The following is a 17,724-nucleotide window of genomic DNA, read 5'->3' as shown; positions in this document are numbered from 1 at the left end:
TATCCTTTGATATGACGGTGAAATATCAACTTTTACTGAAACATTGCAAACCTGTAACAAAGTTCTAATAATACTCCAGTAATACGGAAGTAATTTTTAAAGCACGAAAGTCATAAAAAATCTTTTATTACATTCAAATTAATTGCAATTAATATTAAGAATCATCTTATGAATGTCTAGTGTCCTCATTTTCTTTTACTTTTTATTTTCATTCTTTTCCTCACACCAAGAGATTGTTCTGTATCGTCATCTTCGTTGTTACCACCGCGTTTTTTCCGTTTGCCTGACTTTCTGTTATCTTCAATGTTTTTCATATCCTAGAATATTACAATAACATTTATATGTAATTGTCTACATCTGTGATTAAATCGTAAATTGTAACACTGTTTTTACCATTTTTGCTATTCGCTGCGCTTCGCTTACTCTTTCTTGCAGCAACATTACTTCTTCCTCTTCCGTAGGGAATAACGGCAATTGTTTTGATATCAACTGTTCTATTCGTTGATACAACTCCACGTCATATTGTGTAACAAATGTGATGGAACGACCTGATCGACCTGCACGTGCAGTTCGACCTACTCTGTGTATATAATCCTTACTGTGTGTAGGAATATCAAAATTAATGACGATATCTACATGCGGAATATCAAGACCTCTAAAAAAATATGCAAAAATTAAATTAAAAATTTATTTTTAATACAAAAAATATTTCAATATAACTATGATTCAAACTAACCGGCTAGCAACATCCGTTGAAATTAAAATAGACCTGTTCTTCGCTTTAAATTTCGTAAGTGCTGCGATCCTCTTGTTCTGCGTCATTTGTCCGTGCAAAGGAACAGCCGTGAATCCCAAGTTTCGCAACAATAGGGCAGTCCTTACTGTGTTATTGCAGGTTCCGCAAAATATCATGAAACTATTACCCGCCAGTTCATTCAAGATATGTACAAGATATACATCCTGCAACAATCGTTTTATATACAACTATTTTGGTAAATATTTTACAAATATATTACATGTGATAATTGATATTTTATTTTTATTATTTTATTTTACGACTTAATAGTTATATCGTTTACATTTCGTACCTTGAATCTCACTGGAATAAATATGTAATATTGTTGCAGTTTTTCTACAGTCTGATATTTGGTGGACACTTCAACTTTTACAGGATTTCGTAAGGACGCACGTTGTAACTTCTGCACTTTCTTAGTCATCGTTGCCGAAAATAATAACGTTCTTCTTTCCCGTGGTATTACTCTAAGAATTTTATCAACTTCTACCTCGAAATCCATGTTCAAGATACGATCTGCCTCGTCCATTACCTTGTAAATAAAAAAAAACAAGAAATAAAAGACTAGAATTAACATAATAACCATCAAAATAAATCCGTATCTTTATCATATATGTATAATTACCAGAAACTTTAACTGTCGTAAATTAAAGCCTTTTGTGTTCTCTAAGTGATCGACTAATCTACCAGGTGTAGCAATGATGATATGAGGTTTCTTCTCCAGTATCATTCCCTGTGCATGCATGTCCATTCCACCTACTAGCACTACAGTTTTTACACCAATACTGGAACCTAAAATAATTGTAATGTGAAATAAAACTATTTAATAGACAAAGTAAGTAGTTCTTACCTAACGCATCAAATTGCTCTGAGATTTGAAATGCCAATTCTCTTGTAGGTGTTAATACTAATGCAAAGTATCTCTGAGGATTTTCTAATAACGCTTGTAGTATTGGTAATGCAAAAGCAGCTGTTTTGCCTGATCCAGTCTCTGCTAATCCAATTACATCCTTACCTATTAGTATAAAATGGTCGTTACTTTTTAGAATTTGGTTATAATTAAATTATTATTTTTACCTTGAAGCGTCAAAGGAATAGCTTCTTGTTGAATCCTGGTAGGTTCTTCCCATTTTAAATCTAAACATGTTTTACAGAGTGTATCTACAAGTCCCTGTAATAACAATTATTATTTTATTAATTAATTTAATTTTTATTAATTATTTAAAAAGTTTATGCATTTTAAAGAGAAATATATTTTTATTAAACTAGTGTTTAAATTTTGTTTCCATAATATTTGTTCTTAAATTCCATAAAATTGAAAATTTATATTTTTCTCAAATGTTAACATCAAAACTAAAAAATATGAGAAAAACAAAAAAAAATGTTTGTTATAATGTGCTTGATTTGTACATATTTTTTCAAAAACTTTCGACCGTCAATAATTTTCATAAAATTAACAAATTGTGCACTAGAGATCATATCCCAGGATGCTTGAATAAATATATGCTGCTTCTCTCTCTTTTTCCATCTCCCACTTTTCTTCTCAAAATATATGGCTACTCTCCCCCTCCCCTTCTCTCTTCCATCTTTTCTTATTATCTTCCACATCCTTTATTTCTATTTATTTGTCTTTTATCGCTAATTTAGTGTAAAAAAATTATTATATTATATTATATCTCATCTTTCTTCTTTTCTTCAATTCTTTGACTATTTTAATAAATTAACAATTTCTAAGAGATATCATTTCATAATTATAGGTTGCATTATAGATTCATAATCATAGACTACAGACGAGAACTAGGATTCGTAAGATTCAAATTCAATTCGGAACTTGTTTCGGGAAACCAATATAAACATACGTATTATAATTTACTACTTCAATAATCTTTCATAAAAAATTCCGTAGGTACAGTGCTAACAATATGTATAACTTTAAGTGAGGTTATAATTAAGATCACTGTGGCCGAGTACTTACCAAATCTTTCCATGTGATTTTTTCGACGTTTTCTACATCTTTAGGATCTTCGACTGATTTACCCTCCATGGTAAAGGTCAAATATAGGGCAATTCTCTCTTAAAAATCGATTAAATTAGACTCATTCGACGCGTTTTTGCATAAAACGAAAGAATCTCGCAGAAATAAGCGTTGCTCTGGCCCGCGAACCGAGATATTAAGCGTTAAAGTTGACGATTATGGAGGTTAGGAAATGTGTCATAGCCACGTAGTACTGCCCCGACAGCATGGTGGAAGTCAAAGAATAGTTTCTCCCTATTCTATGGGTGGAAGTATAGAAGGTGAACCATTCCGGTGGATGCGCAGTGGATTGAGAGGAGCGGGGGTATGTCAGCCAATCAGAGGCCGGTATTCATAGTCGGTTCTTATTTCAAGACTGCCTTAAGTAATGCCTTATAAGATGCTAAAGCGGCCCTCTGATTGGTTCGTAACTCCTCAAGATTGAACTTAAGACGGTCTTGAATATAAGAACTGACTATAAATACCGGCCAGAGTTTGGGCAATTTGTCTGATTATGGCCAACGGAACAGTCGCATCGTCGCATGATATAAACATTATGCTGTATGGGCCTTCTACAATAAGCCGTAAGTCATAAATCATAAGTCATAAGCTAGAAATGGACCAATCACAGTCGTCAATTTTTAGTTTCTTACTTCTGATTTATGACTTAAGGTTGGATTATACTGGCCGTAATCTGTTAACTTATGCTGTAATCTGTAAAAATTGACCAATTATAATCGATTATTCCCCTCTCATTCGACTGTGATTGGTCAATTTTTACAGATTACGGCATAAGTTAACAGTTTACGGCCAGTATAAATCAACCTTTACTCCGCTGAGAAAAGAGGATTGAAATCAGTCGAAACTAATCCGTTTACACCCAAGAAATTTCATTTCACTTCGAAGTGAATCGGGATTGGACGGCTGGGTATAAACTAGATCAATCAGTGCTACAAAGCAAAATGCGGAATAGCGCTGATTGGTTGCTTCAATGACGCACTCTATATTCCGCAGTCCTATTCCGCATCGTGTGATTTCAGCTTAATGCTGCAAATGCTTCGTTGACCAATCAGAAGAAAGAATTTTACAAATTGACCAATCAAAGAATGCTTCAAGGCATTTGCAGTGTGAAGTGGATCGCACCTTTTGCCGCGCGGCAAGCGTTTCCGTGTCCAGTGTGCTGGAGCTATGAGCGTTTTGATGTTAGTGATTTTAACCTAAACATGAAGAACGGACTATGTTTGTAAAGTACTACGCAAAACTGTAGAAGACATCTTATACTTCCTCCAATCGAAGAAAAAATTAAAAAATATATTACCTCTACATTATATTATTTGACACTTAAAAAGAATAAAAATGGTAGTTAATTGCTGTATTAGTAACTGTAAAAGTTTGTGGATAAAAGGGGATATTATTACTTTTCATTGGTAAATATCGTAAATATAAATATAATTATCTAAAATATATGTGTATATAGTTATTAAGTTAAAAAAAATATGTAATTGAAGTATAGGAAAAAAGTGACATGAAAAATGTTTATTTTATATTTTCATACAAATTTTATTTTTAGTTTTCCGAAAGATGAAATTTTACGCAGACAGTGGATTTCAGCAATTCCACCTAAAATTTTAAGGAGTACTGATATAACCCACAATTCTAGAATATGTAGTAAACATTTTAAAGTAGAATGTTTTTCCGTATCCACATTTAGATCTGCACGAAATATATTAAATAGGAATGCTATTCCAACAATTTTTGAAGATAACCAGTCTCAAGAGAGAGAGTCTCAGTATCAGTTAATTAATTTAGTAAGTAAATCTTATTTTATCAAGTAATATATACAATAAAGGGATAAGAGCTAGGCAGTTATTTTAATACAATATAAAATTAAAAAAAATAAACATTTCAACTAACATTGAGATCATTTTCAATGTCTTCGACATTTATATGATCTAAACGCATGAAATTATTATTTTATTACTGATTATTATTACATTAAAAACACAAATTTACCTCCTTTTTCTGATAGAAGTATTAAATATTGTAATTTCTTGTTTTTATTTCTTACATAAAGGGTCTGTTTTTTGTTCCTGCACTGTCTAAACTAGTACATATGGTGCAATATGTTGAAGTGAAGCAAATATATGTTTGTTTCATTTTTATAGACAGTATAGGAACAAAAAACAGACCCATAGTATCTTGAATTCTCATCTTAATTTGGATACACTTTGAGTGTGATGTTAGAACCATGGTCATTTTACTCCTTAATTATAAATATTGCTAATCAATCAAGCTTCTTGATTGGATCTTGACTAGAAAACCTGATTTTTACATAAATTGATTTTTTATAAATTTATAAAATTATGATGTAAGAATTATGCGCTCTTCAGTCAAGATTGGCTTGTTTGATTAGCATTATTTATAATTCAGAAACAGAATAACCATGACCCTTTGACATTATCGTCATACTCGAAGTACATCTAAATGTTAAGATGAGAATCCAAGATACTACATGTAAGAAATAAGAATAAGAAATTATAATATTTAACACTATTTCTATTAGAAAAAGGAATTAAATTTGTGCTATTTTATTATTATTAACTGAGTTGTTTTCTTATTTTGACTACTTGTTTTATCATAAATATTAAATCTATCTTAATAGTAAGTTTATATATATAATATAATTTATTTACAAAAGAATATTTTTATTAGGATAAAGAGATTTTTCCAAATATGTTGAATATGGAAGTTGATCCACTAGATATTAGTAATGAAAATTGTAAAACGGTAATTGTATAATAAAAATTTATTATGTTATAGATTAAAAATGTGTAATTATATTTTTAAAACGTAATTATAATTTAATTATATAAAAAAAATAATTATCTTATTATACTACAGGAAAATGCAAATTTATACATTTTGAAAAGAGAAGTTGGTGTGCAAACGCTGAAACGGAACTATGAGGAATCCGATAATAAAATTATACAAAGTTTGACAAAACGTTTGAAACAACGTGATGAAAAAATTAAGGACTTGGAAGTACGTTTAAAACAAAAAGTAATCGATGAAAAAAGTATCGGTATGCAAATAATAAAAGATGCCATTAACAAGTACATCTGCGAGGAAAGAAAAGAATTATTTTTGCATGAATTTGCAAATAATGAAACTGCTATCACTAAGAAAACTTATAGTGAATATATGAGGCAATTTGCTGCAGCTACATATCATCATAGTACTAAAGTATATAGAGTTTTGAAGAAAATGATTACTTTACCGACCACTACTACTGCAGCTAAATGGTTTATAGAGTTTAGTCAAGATCCAAACTTTGTGGAAGAAATAATATAAAAGATTGTTCTTTATCTTCATATAATTTTAATTGTAATAAAACGTAATTACTCATTTTGTATCCTGCATTGTAATATGTAAACTAACCGTATATACATTGATATTGAATTATAATAATTTATAAATAAATGATAATTGTAATCATTGCAATTATTTTATTGTAATTTTTTGTGTACACACACACAAAATACCATATAGTGTCAATAGGATATATATACAATAGTACATTGTGTAACGGTGAGGGAATGTTGTTTATTGTGGGGACAAGCGCGACCGCACGAGCGAAGCGAGTGTCGACCTATAAACAAATATGCCTCCACACATAGAATTTTTCTTTACAAGTGCTCGTTGTAATGTGCCCTATACAGCAAGTTTTTGCGCAGACGAGTGGGATTAGAGAAATAACTTAACGGCTTCAGGTATTGGCTATTTACTGCACGCAAAAGCGTTAAGGTGTAGGGCACATTACGTGCACGGGTGAAGAAAATATAATTAATTGAAAACATAGAATGTAACTTAATACACAAATTTATTCGCAGTTAGTAATTAATATTTTAAATATTATGTATATTATAAAAATGGAATATGCTGAAATATAAATCATAAAAAGTAGTCAGAAGCTAATTATTCTCATCCTATCAATGTGCTTTGATTTGATCCAATTCTTTGTAACATTCATTTATACGATATGTATTTATTATGTCTATGATATCCAATATACAAATACTTTAATAGACTAAATTTAAATCTAGATATAAAAGGACATAATTATGAAATGTAGACTCAGCCGTTTAATCCAAACCTTCTTTCTTCTCTTTTATTGCTTCCTGAAAAAAGAAGTACCTTTGGCTATGCATGTACATTAACTTTACATCTTGTATTATAAAAGTGTACCTTAAAACGTTCTTCAAACAATGAAAGTTCTGCGATCAAATCAGTGATGGCATGCATAAACGCTTCATGTGGAGTGTAATCTGAAGTTGTTTGTATTCTAATAACAAACTTGTGTTCCAGGGGATGAGGAACTTTGTAACCAGCGAATAATACTTGAGGATCCTTCAGTAATTGACTGTAGAATTAAAAAAAATTCACTAAATTAGTTAACTACCTAAAGGAACTAAGGTAACGTACTCATACATTTACTCACTTGCGGATCATGTTTCCCAAAGTGTGATCCTCCTTGTTAATCGTAAAGATCGCAGCATTTGGTACTTTAGTGTCCTGTTCCTTTATTATCCTATAAAAAGCGCAAATATTAACATATGTATATTGTTTCTAGAACCTAAATTAAGGTTACATCCCAATAGCATCGAAGATCAGCGTACTTTTTCTCTCCCTCGTATAATAAGAATGACTCGAAGGTCGGAGGTGCATTCATCTCGCTTCATCAATTATTAACAAGGTAAATGTTAAGAAGACCCCCTTCACCCCCAGTGATACGATTTCCAACCCGCTTGCAGCTGTAAGGATATCGTCCGCCACTGTTGATACAGTACGGCAACTCTCTTGATTTTATGTTGGCAAAAATGGAGTGCGCGAAATGAATAAGTTCCCAGTAATTATTGTTATATTAAGTTTAAAATTTTTTTTGTCTCATTTTTAGTTGATTATTTTTATTTTAGATGCATAAAAATTATTATCTCATTTTTAATTCAATAAAATTATTTTTTTTTATTAGATACTTCCCATAATATTATAATCATTATAATAATTGTTTTCTTTGTCAGCTGCTTTCAGAGATGAATCCAGTGCAATTTTGATGCCTGTAAGGCCGGAATCAGACTACGCATTGAAAATTGAGATTAAAAATTAAAAATTGAAATTTGACCAATGAGAATAAAAGAATTTTTGCTCCTATTATTTTGATTGGCCAAATTTCAATCTTTCAATCTTTAATCTCAATGTTCAATGCGTAGTCTGATTCCGGCCTAAGGGATCCTTAATAATTTTTTGCGATAAGGTAGACTAACTTATCTGCCTATCTCTCGCAAAAAATAATGCACGAAAATTATTTAAGACCCCTTTTACAGAAACCAAAAGTTGCACTGGATAATGGATTCATCTCTGGGAGCAGCCGACATGAATCTGTGACGTCAGCTTTCGCATGCGCACAAACGCTGTCGTCGGGAAAAATTCCACGGATTGCATATCACTTGTTTCACTATCACTGTGAGTCGACAATCGATTGCGACAAGTCGATACGACGATTCGATAGTAGCCAATTCGCAATGACGTCATTCGAACGAGTTCAAATATTTGTCAATGGCTTCGTCCTTCATTGATGTTTGATATTTGATCTAATATTAATCGAAAAAGGCATGAGAAACGTGACGATACGGACGGCAAGGACGACATTAGGCATAATATCTTACAGTTATTTATTACAACTTATTTATTCAATAATAATAATAATAATAATAGTGTTTTAAGGAAAACTTGTTTCAATTTCTAGGAAGAGTGACATATCATGCGCCTGATGTGCCTATTATTGAGACAAAGAATGAGAGAGAGAGAGAGAGAGAAAGAGAGAGAGAGAGAGAGAGGAAACCTCAAATTATATCATTTCAAGGAACCTGCATGCGCTCTCTCTCTCTCATTCTTAAGTTTGGCATGATACAGATTCTTTGTCCTCGTCTTTCTCAAATGACTCCGGGGATCGTCCGGTGTCGTCCAGGAGATCCGGATGCCGGGTGCCGCCGCGGGATTAATCGCTGCTTACATCTTCGTACGGCAGAGGCGTTGCGAACGCTCGTTTTTTTATCCGCCTTTTAGATTTCCCACGCCGCGCCCACCCAGAGCGCGGCCAAGGTGCGGGGCGCGGATAGCCGGACTGGTGGAAGGTGGAAGAGCGCGGCGGCGTCAGTGACGCGGCGTCGTTGCGCGTCGCTGGTCGCTCTCTCGGCGAGAGGTTTTACGCGCGGGGAAACGTTTCGCCGAGCCACACTCCGGGGACGACGGGACGGGACGCACCGTGCCGCAAAGTAGTTGTCAAAATGGCGGCGTGCGAGGGTTCCGCCAGCGTGAATCCGAATTGCGAGGTGGTGCGCGGGCAAACGTTCGAGGTCGGGCCGCGCTACACGAATCTATCATATATGGGCGAGGGCGCCTACGGCATGGTCGTGTAAGTGTTCCAATCATCGTGTCACGGCTGCTCGATCAGCAGGTTCGATCGGCCGCCGGCCGATCTTCCCCGATCTGACAGGTCGACTTCTGACAATAAACATTCGCGAGCGGCGCGGCGACGCGCCGATCCGAGCGGTGATCTCGCGGCGCGTCTCACGATCGTCGGCAGTTGTCGGGACACTCGAGATAAATACGTGCGTTCTCGCGTGTCCGCGGAGACAAAAGCCCCCTTACGGACAAATGCCGCCGATCGGGAATACGCGTCGACGTCCGCGCCACGCCGCACCGCTCCGGCTCCCATGGGCTCGTGTATGTACACGCGCGCGCACGCATGACGTACGCGTGTACACGCACGGCAACGCATCGCGCTTTTACATCACTTTCAAATGCACGTCACGCCCCTTTCACCGTATTTTTCCTCATTCACGCTCCTTCTTCCTTATTATCCGCATATTCTACCACTCGTTCTCTTCTTTCGCCGTCTACCTCCTCGTTTTATCTATTTTATCTTTCTCGTCACTCACTCCGTCATGCTAATTGGACGAAAATTCACTTAGCGATTCGCTAATCTTATCTTATCGTTTTTATCATCTATTGCTATTTAACGTGATTGCGTTTCAGGACGAATTACATCGCGACGAATTCGCGTTAAATTACGTAGGTGAATTGTTCGCGCGCTTTCTGCTGAGATTATCCTCGCGTCTCTCGTATTTTCTATCGCTATATTGTGTATTTGTCATTTAATATTCCCTTACGCGCGCGCAAATACTGAACTGAGACTGAAAGCGAAACGACGGAATATCTTTGCGCGCCAAAAGATATTTCGGAGAGAATATTTCCGTTTCGCGAGTTAAATCCCGACGCTCTTGGATTCTGACGGTATAGTTTCTTTGAGAAATTCGGAATTGATTTTTCTATAATTACGATGTTGCGTTGATAATATTGATGTCGAATAAAAATATCGGAGCCCCGACTTATAAGCGACTAAAAAGGGCTTTCCTCTTAACTCGCGTTGCCTTTGATCCGCGTATCTTGATCCCTTTAGCTTCTCTTACCTTAATCTCGTTATAATCTTATAGATCTTGTTAGTGAAACGAATATAAATTTTCGGAATACTGTCTCAGTGTAATTCATTCATAGCTTAATATTATTTATCGGTAATACAATCTTTCCAAAAAATAACGCCAGTTTACTGGTTTAGTTTACATCATGAATTGATACACGTACTATTAATGCCTAATTCTAAGCAGCTCTCTCGTAACATATTTTCGTAAGATTTATAAAAAAAACTCTTTAAGTGCTTATACTTTTGTATACGATATTTTTACAGACAGCCTTTTACTAGTCATAAAAGTTACAAGAAATCGTAGATATTTATTAACAATCTTACGATACATATGAATAAAATTAGAATACCAGTCATAAGTTCTCATTAGTTTTACGAGACCAAGTTACAAGTTTTAGGGCATATCTACACAAACTTACATAGCCGCATAAACGTAGGTATGCATAAAGAAAATTATGCAATCACATTTTACGTATGCGACTTTGTAGAAGAAATGTAATTGGATAATTTGCTTTATGCATATGTTTGTGTGGATATATCTTTACGATTCTACTTAGAATTGACTCATAAGTTTGATACATACTAATATTTTAGTGTAGGTACATTGAACGTACTAAAGGAGAATAATACAAATTTAATTCCCGTTTTACTTCTTAGTGATGGTTTAAAATTATAAATTGCTTGAGTTCCTTTTTTGTAAGAGGAGTGTATTATTTATTTAAATTATTTATTTATAAATATAAAATTATCATTTATTAAATATGAAAACGAGAAGATGTATAATAATATTGTGCAAGAAAATATCTGGCGCCAAGTTTCATATATTTAAAAATTTACAATATATTCACAGAAAAGCTTCTAATGATTAAAGTATCAATATGTTTTTTTTATGTTTTTTTCCCGTCTATTAATAAAATAATCTGCTTCTCGATACATAATTCTAAAAATGTTCGTGTTTCTTCTTATCTCCAATCCATTGCTATTTCATAAAACATTTTAATATATAATAATATTCAAGAGAGACCAAATATTAATGATATAACACCAGCTTTGAGATTATACGTAATGCTAGATTCCCTCCAAAATGTGTTTCATGTGTTTGCATCGTCATTTGTATCATTTGATACGCGTATCAATTTAGTACAACACTCCTGCTTGATACGCTTGTACCAAAATGATCTGTCAGCGTTTACATATTTAGTACGAATTTGGTACAAATATAGTACCTGATACGTGTATCAAATGCACGATATAAATTAGGCCACTATTAGATATCAAAAGAACAATGACAATTCGATCTCTTAAGTTATAAATAACATTTTGTTGTTTTTAACTTTTATGTAAATCAATCTATTATATTTCTGACATTTCTGTGATTAATTTTAATGTCTATGAGTATATTAATGTTTCTTGGTAAATAATAAACTATACATTAAAATTACAAATTTAATACATTTTCTTGAGTTAAATTGTTTAATTCTATTGTTTTATTTAAATTAACGACATATTGAGTCAGTAATGACTTATAAAAATTATTAAAAATAACTCAAGCTGAGTATAATTTAACATTATGAATTTAACAGAATTTATAATAAAGAAAATTATTTATTGCATTTTTCATTTATTTAATTACTTTATGACGTCTCCGTATTCTGTTATCTATCGCATAAAGTTTAGATTTGTCCAAAGGCATATCGAAACTATCTCTCAGCTATATCTAATTCGAGTTTTTTTTATAATTTCTTTAGATAGCGATTGCTCATATCCAATACAAAGTTAATTTGACTAAAACAATGGAATCAAACAAATTAACTAAAAAAAAAAGATATATTAAATTTGATTTAAATTTAATTTATTATTTTCTAACTGCATACATCAATATGGACGATGTTTATTTTGAAACTCACCACACAAATGGTTAGATTTATATTTTAATGCACGTAAAATTAAAAAATAAATAAAATGTGATTTTTCAAATGTGTTTTCTAAATATGGATGATGTTTACTTTGAAATTTACTACTGCAGAAATGGATTGATTTACATTTTGACACACATGAAAATAAAAATATTAAAATGTTATCTTATTCGAAGGATTGGGTTACCACTGCTTCTTTGATCAACCGGAACTCCTGGTCGCGACTTCTGATGTAATGCATCTAGACACATCGTGTAAAATCGAGCGAATTCGATGTTATCGCTAAGAATCCTGTATCACGCGTGAACCACATTCTACCATCGCGATACTATCAAAGACACAAGTTTTTCTATGGATAAACTCACACTAAGTTAGATCAAGCTTTCCAGACGATAGCAGAAAAGATAAACAAATGCGCCGGATGAATAAATAAGCGACTGCTTCAGTCTCCAGTCTTATAGTTACCGAAAGGGAATGTGTTCTGAAAAATATAAATACAAAGATATTAGATTACTTGAGTTTGCGTCTTCTGATGAGCAGACAGATAAAAAGGCATTTGTTTTTATCGTGACGCAAATTTATGGAAATGTATGAATAGAAGAAAATCTTATTTAACTTAATTTTAATTTATTTTAATTTTCTACTTAAAAAATGTATATTTTGAAATATAAAAATGCGTTCGAAAACTTTGTTTTCTCACGATTGAATGTATTTGTTTTAACTTCTTCAATAATTTATATACAATTTATATTATATACAATTATTTATAATCGATACATAATCTTTATTATTTATAAGTATATCATATATATGTATATACAGAGATATAGCGTACAAAAATATTATATATATATATTTTGTACACTTATACGATCACGAATAAAATACGAAACGAATGTACGTGCATAAAAAAAAGTTCAAAAACGGAAGAATGTGTATGACAAAATAAAAATCGTCTTTTTATTTATCAATTTTTTTTTCTTTATTTATTTTATTTTAAAATAAATTGCAGGATTATACTTGAGATTTTCAGATATTTTTTAATATTTGTAATATAAAGGAATTTTTTCTATTGGTTTTATTTTATTTTTATTAATCTGTCTTAAAAATAAATTTTGAATTCACAAGTACGTGAAAAAAAAAGATTGCATTTATTAAATCATGAATATATGAAATAAAAAAGTTTCGAATAAAAAAGATGCGCAGGAGTGTGGAATCTCTATTGTGCTTTATTGCCTTTGTAGCAAAAGGATTAGTTGTTCAAATTGCGTTTTTTTCATCCTGTACTTTTATTTTGAAGCAAATATTTGTTCTTCTACTTTTACAGTTTGCTGAAAAAGATTTTCTTTTATTCATATGACCCGAGGTGTACTGCGGGATAATTCGAGAATTATGAGGCGCCTGAAGCAGCATCGCTAAAGAGATCTTCGTTGAATAATAAATGTAGCTAGGTTTACCTTTATAATATTTTCTTGCAGGTCCGCCTACGACAACCTCACCAAAACGAAAGTAGCCATAAAAAAGATATCGCCTTTTGAACATCAAACGTATAGTCAGAGAACCTTAAGGGAAATAAAAATTCTTACAAGGTTTAAGCACGAGAATGTAAGTTGGATAATAAGCTGTAACAGTTTGCGTTTAGCATACCTTTAAAGTATCGTTATTAATATATCGCGTTCTCTCTCGCAATAGATAATAGATATAAGGGATATATTAAGAGCGCCAACTATGGAGCAAATGAAAGACGTATATATCGTTCAATGTCTGATGGAAACTGATCTCTATAAATTACTAAAGACACAAGTAAGTATCAATATATTCTGTAGACCTGCGTTAAAGGTTAAAAAGAAAAAAGAACATAATGCAGATTTAATGAAACGTCCAAATAAAATTGTCATTTTGCAGGCTATTAGTAACGATCACATATGTTATTTTCTGTACCAAATATTGCGGGGGTTGAAGTATATACACTCGGCGAACGTGTTACATAGAGATCTGAAGCCGAGTAATCTGCTATTGAATACCACCTGTGACCTTAAGATTTGCGATTTCGGTCTAGCGAGAGTCGCGGATCCGGAGCACAATCACGCGGGTTTCCTCACGGAATACGTGGCCACGAGGTGGTACAGAGCTCCAGAAATTATGCTTAATTCCAAGGTATTCGTCTCATAAGCGTCTCAAACGCATTCGAAGAATGAAGACCGTGAACATTTCATTTACGTCTACGTGGCTCTAACATAGTTCTCTTGACACAGGGTTATACCAAATCCATAGACATTTGGTCGGTAGGCTGTATCCTGGCGGAGATGCTCTCGAGACGAGCGATATTCCCCGGCAAACACTATCTAGATCAGTTGAATCATATTCTCGGTGTTCTCGGATCGCCTTCGCCAGAAGATCTCGAGTGCATCATAAACGAGAAAGTACTGGATGCTTACATCTACCTCCTTTTTTTGCATCTCATAGAGTCTAATCCAGAATATATGTTTTGTATTGCAGTTTGTACGCTGATCGACCCGCACCTTACATTTATAACATAATGATATTAAAGCGTTCTGATTTTAGGCACGGAATTATCTCCAATCGTTGCCATATAAACCAAAGGTACCGTGGACGAGTCTTTTCCCCAATGCCGATCCAAAAGCCTTGGACCTCCTAGATAAAATGTTGACGTTCAATCCTAATAAGCGCATTGTGGTGGAAGACGCATTAGCACATCCCTACTTGGAGCAATATTATGACCCTGCCGATGAAGTATATTTCTATATGCAGTAAACAATCACGAATTAACAACGTTAATTGTAATTACAAGTAATATTGTACTCGTAAATTTCAGCCTGTAGCGGAGGAGCCGTTTAGGTTCGACATGGAGTTGGATGATCTTCCAAAAGAAGTGTTAAAACAATATATTTTTGAGGAGACTCTATTGTTCCAAGAAAACCATCAAGAGAACGCTATGTAGTCGACTGGTAATTGTTAAATTCGTATTGCCAGTTGTCTCTTGATACACTGACAATCGAATGTTACTTCCCTTTTTTTTCCATCAGGCATACTGTTGCCAGAATCGCAATAGTGGATACGCGTGATGAACTGAAAAAAGAATAGGATGGAACGGATAACGAACAATAACGGGATTGGTATGAAGAAATCGTACTTTTAACAATCATCGCCACTTCATCGCCGCTCGAATTGCCGATGATACAAAAATACTAGGATATTGATGAAAGATTGAGTTCAGCGATCAACGAACGATTAATCGAGCCGATTAATCGGGTGAGTGAAACAGTCGCAATGCCGCGTATACGCTTGTACATTCGCATGTCCTTACTCGAAGAAAGCAAATATAGTGTTTCTTATGTTATACCGAACATAGCATAATATCAATTGGTACAACATGTATTTTTAATTTATCATTGTCGTACCGTATCGTACCATACCGTCTGTCTGTGATTTAATTGCGAGCGTGACGAGGCGTGACACGCGAAACACTTTTATCTTCCTTTCATTATTTTTTTCTCGAATTATTTCTTTTACCTTCTGAAAGTGAAATGGCTGAGATTACAACGCGTACGATTGTATGGTGTAACTAAGGCAATATATTCGGCTTATCGTGCCTCGATGTTTTCCGATATCGGAAATATCGTAGATATCGAGAATATCGATACACTAAACGTTCACTCTACGTCTACGAGATTCGAACACTTGTACTGCATTCGTATAATTCATTTCGTATGATGTTTTTTGACTTATGTGTGTACGAATGACTGTGTTTGCGTGCGTATGTACGTACGTGTGTGGCAGAATTTCTTTTGGTATTTAATCTGTTTATCATAGTCAACGTTATAGTGAATACGCGACGTGCAATAATCGGCGCGTCTACGAAAATACTAGTGTATAATTTATGTTATAAAGAGAATCGTGATCTTCTTTCTGAGCGTGTGATAGTAATGATGGTACCCTCAGTCATGATAATTAAAGTGACAATTTGAATAACATATAAAAGAAAGTCCCAAGTTAGTATTTCGGAGATTTTACAAAATGTTATTAACATCGTTTGAACCTCTCATCCGCTCTTAGAGCTTCCCAAAATCAATATCGCAATCCAAAATCTATTTACCATAAGGTCAATTTGAATCGCTATAGAAATCGAATTCGTTGACAGATATCAATAACTCCATTCGGCCTTACTCTGTGAATACATAGAAATTTTTTCCAATCCTGTTCCCAAGAAAACTATAGGTTGTGAAAGACGAGGTAAAGATTAAAAAAAAGAAGCGAAGAAAAAAATACTAAAACAGGGACAAAGTATTTACTTCCTCTATTAACTGTTACCAATCTTCACGTTCTTCGATAATCTAATAATAATAATTAAAGAATTAAAAAATAAATTAATAATAAAAATTCATTGTTCGTAAGATTCTTATCTAGATCTAAGATACATTTCTAGTAATTACGGATTCTCGTTGAGGCTGGTTCATGCTGATACGCCTCGCCTCCTTCCTAAGAATGCGAGGGACGTAACAGCGAATAATGTTCTGTCATTACCATAACGTTATGATTTCAATCTCCGTCTCCGATTTAATACATATTTATCTTCCTTCGATGTTTATCCGTTGTGCGAATTCGTTTGGCAAATTGTCGTGGGCAAAAGAGTTGAGGAATCTCTCGCGGTTTACAGTTTTCTTGCGCGCTACAAATCTCGATTACAAAATATGCACAAATTACAATTAGGTAATAAATAGTTGAATTACCTCACGACATATACATAGGCATAATATCTTCCAAAATGAAATTATAAGGAGAATCCTTTCTAACGACAGATTCTAAATTAGATCATTCCGCGTTAGATGGTGCTAGGGAATGACAAATTTGAATGCTTTTAGTTGTACGTGTAACTCAAAGTAAAGTAAATGTGTATCAATCTTCCTACGATCCATGGATGAATCTTAGCCGTTATATAAGTATTCCACATGGAAGTACAAAGAGATACAATGTATTGTGCTTCTATTTCTTACACGTTTCTCTTCCCATGACAGTTAAAAATTTAAATTAAATTGATATGCTAAATCTTGCAATTGAGATTTCTGAAAACCATCTACTAAATAATGTACAGTGAGTGTGATCTCTTTACAGAGAGTTTCATTCGTTTTGACAAAAAACCAGTTCATACCAGTTTACAATAATATGTTAGAATTTAATACACACATTCAGCTATTTTCTCCCTGTAAAATGTTTAACCACGCTGACTCAGCAGACGGAGTCTTTTACGACCTTATATCACTACTGCAGAGTTAAATAAGATACCCGTTACATCAACGGATGCGTTCCGTATATCGAGTCCTTTTGAAGAATGCTCTCTCACGACCGAGGCCTTTTAAACAGTTCTTATATGGTATCATAAATCATGGGCAAGCGATGATAAAATCGTGCGCTCTGCGAAATTGTAAGCCGACGAGAAATC

The 17,724-nt window shown here is 33.6% G+C and overlaps 3 protein-coding genes across 3 annotated transcripts; 1 reads left to right on the top strand and 2 right to left on the bottom strand.

Annotated features, from left to right (window-relative positions):
- Positions 1 to 178: 178 nt before the first annotated feature.
- pths (probable ATP-dependent RNA helicase DDX47) lies at positions 179 to 3,035 on the bottom strand. Its single transcript, XM_018549498.1, has 8 exons — positions 2,769 to 3,035; positions 1,871 to 1,964; positions 1,644 to 1,808; positions 1,419 to 1,585; positions 1,089 to 1,325; positions 737 to 960; positions 394 to 655; positions 179 to 317 (listed from the first exon to the last, which is right to left on the bottom strand). Exons 1-8 carry the CDS (start codon positions 2,835 to 2,837, stop codon positions 186 to 188), a joined length of 1,350 nt encoding a protein of 449 aa, XP_018405000.1. The 5' UTR covers positions 2,838 to 3,035; the 3' UTR covers positions 179 to 185.
- A 3,735-nt stretch (positions 3,036 to 6,770) lies between these two features.
- Rpb11 (DNA-directed RNA polymerase II subunit RPB11) lies at positions 6,771 to 7,651 on the bottom strand. Its single transcript, XM_018549504.1, has 4 exons — positions 7,484 to 7,651; positions 7,306 to 7,395; positions 7,053 to 7,227; positions 6,771 to 6,985 (listed from the first exon to the last, which is right to left on the bottom strand). The coding sequence occupies exons 1-4, from the start codon at positions 7,534 to 7,536 to the stop codon at positions 6,950 to 6,952; spliced, it is 354 nt and encodes a 117-aa protein (XP_018405006.1). The 5' UTR covers positions 7,537 to 7,651; the 3' UTR covers positions 6,771 to 6,949.
- A 1,379-nt stretch (positions 7,652 to 9,030) lies between these two features.
- rl (Mitogen-activated protein kinase rl) lies at positions 9,031 to 15,872 on the top strand. The gene is made up of 8 exons (XM_018549491.1): positions 9,031 to 9,279; positions 13,742 to 13,868; positions 13,956 to 14,066; positions 14,169 to 14,420; positions 14,519 to 14,686; positions 14,829 to 15,017; positions 15,100 to 15,232; positions 15,311 to 15,872. Exons 1-7 carry the CDS (start codon positions 9,152 to 9,154, stop codon positions 15,223 to 15,225), a joined length of 1,101 nt encoding a protein of 366 aa, XP_018404993.1. The 5' UTR covers positions 9,031 to 9,151; the 3' UTR covers positions 15,226 to 15,232; positions 15,311 to 15,872.
- Positions 15,873 to 17,724: the final 1,852 nt, after the last annotated feature.

Source organism: Cyphomyrmex costatus, unplaced genomic scaffold (assembly GCF_001594065.2).
Source record: "Cyphomyrmex costatus isolate MS0001 unplaced genomic scaffold, Ccosl1.0 scaffold826, whole genome shotgun sequence".
Classification (NCBI taxonomy): Eukaryota; Metazoa; Arthropoda; class Insecta; order Hymenoptera; family Formicidae; genus Cyphomyrmex; species Cyphomyrmex costatus.
The sequence above is the reverse complement of the archived record's forward strand: the minus strand, read 5'-3'. Positions and strand labels throughout refer to the sequence as shown.

Excerpts from the sequence above, each read along its gene's own strand:
- pths (XM_018549498.1), bottom strand. The coding sequence starts at position 2,837 with ATGGAGGGTAAATCAGTCGAAGATCCTAAAGATGTAGAAAACGTCGAA. Across the intron at positions 1,586-1,643 it reads AGAGCAATTTGATGCGTTAG|GTTCCAGTATTGGTGTAAAA; the intron begins GTAAGAACTACT and ends CAATTATTTTAG. Across the intron at positions 318-393 it reads CGCAGCGAATAGCAAAAATG|GATATGAAAAACATTGAAGA; the intron begins GTAAAAACAGTG and ends GTAATATTCTAG.
- Rpb11 (XM_018549504.1), bottom strand. The coding sequence starts at position 7,536 with ATGAATGCACCTCCGACCTTCGAGTCATTCTTATTATACGAGGGAGAG. Across the intron at positions 7,396-7,483 it reads TTATACGAGGGAGAGAAAAA|GATAATAAAGGAACAGGACA; the intron begins GTACGCTGATCT and ends CGCTTTTTATAG. Across the intron at positions 7,228-7,305 it reads TTGGGAAACATGATCCGCAA|TCAATTACTGAAGGATCCTC; the intron begins GTGAGTAAATGT and ends TTAATTCTACAG.
- rl (XM_018549491.1), top strand. The coding sequence starts at position 9,152 with ATGGCGGCGTGCGAGGGTTCCGCCAGCGTGAATCCGAATTGCGAGGTG. Across the intron at positions 13,869-13,955 it reads CAAGGTTTAAGCACGAGAAT|ATAATAGATATAAGGGATAT; the intron begins GTAAGTTGGATA and ends CTCTCGCAATAG. Across the intron at positions 14,421-14,518 it reads AAATTATGCTTAATTCCAAG|GGTTATACCAAATCCATAGA; the intron begins GTATTCGTCTCA and ends CTCTTGACACAG.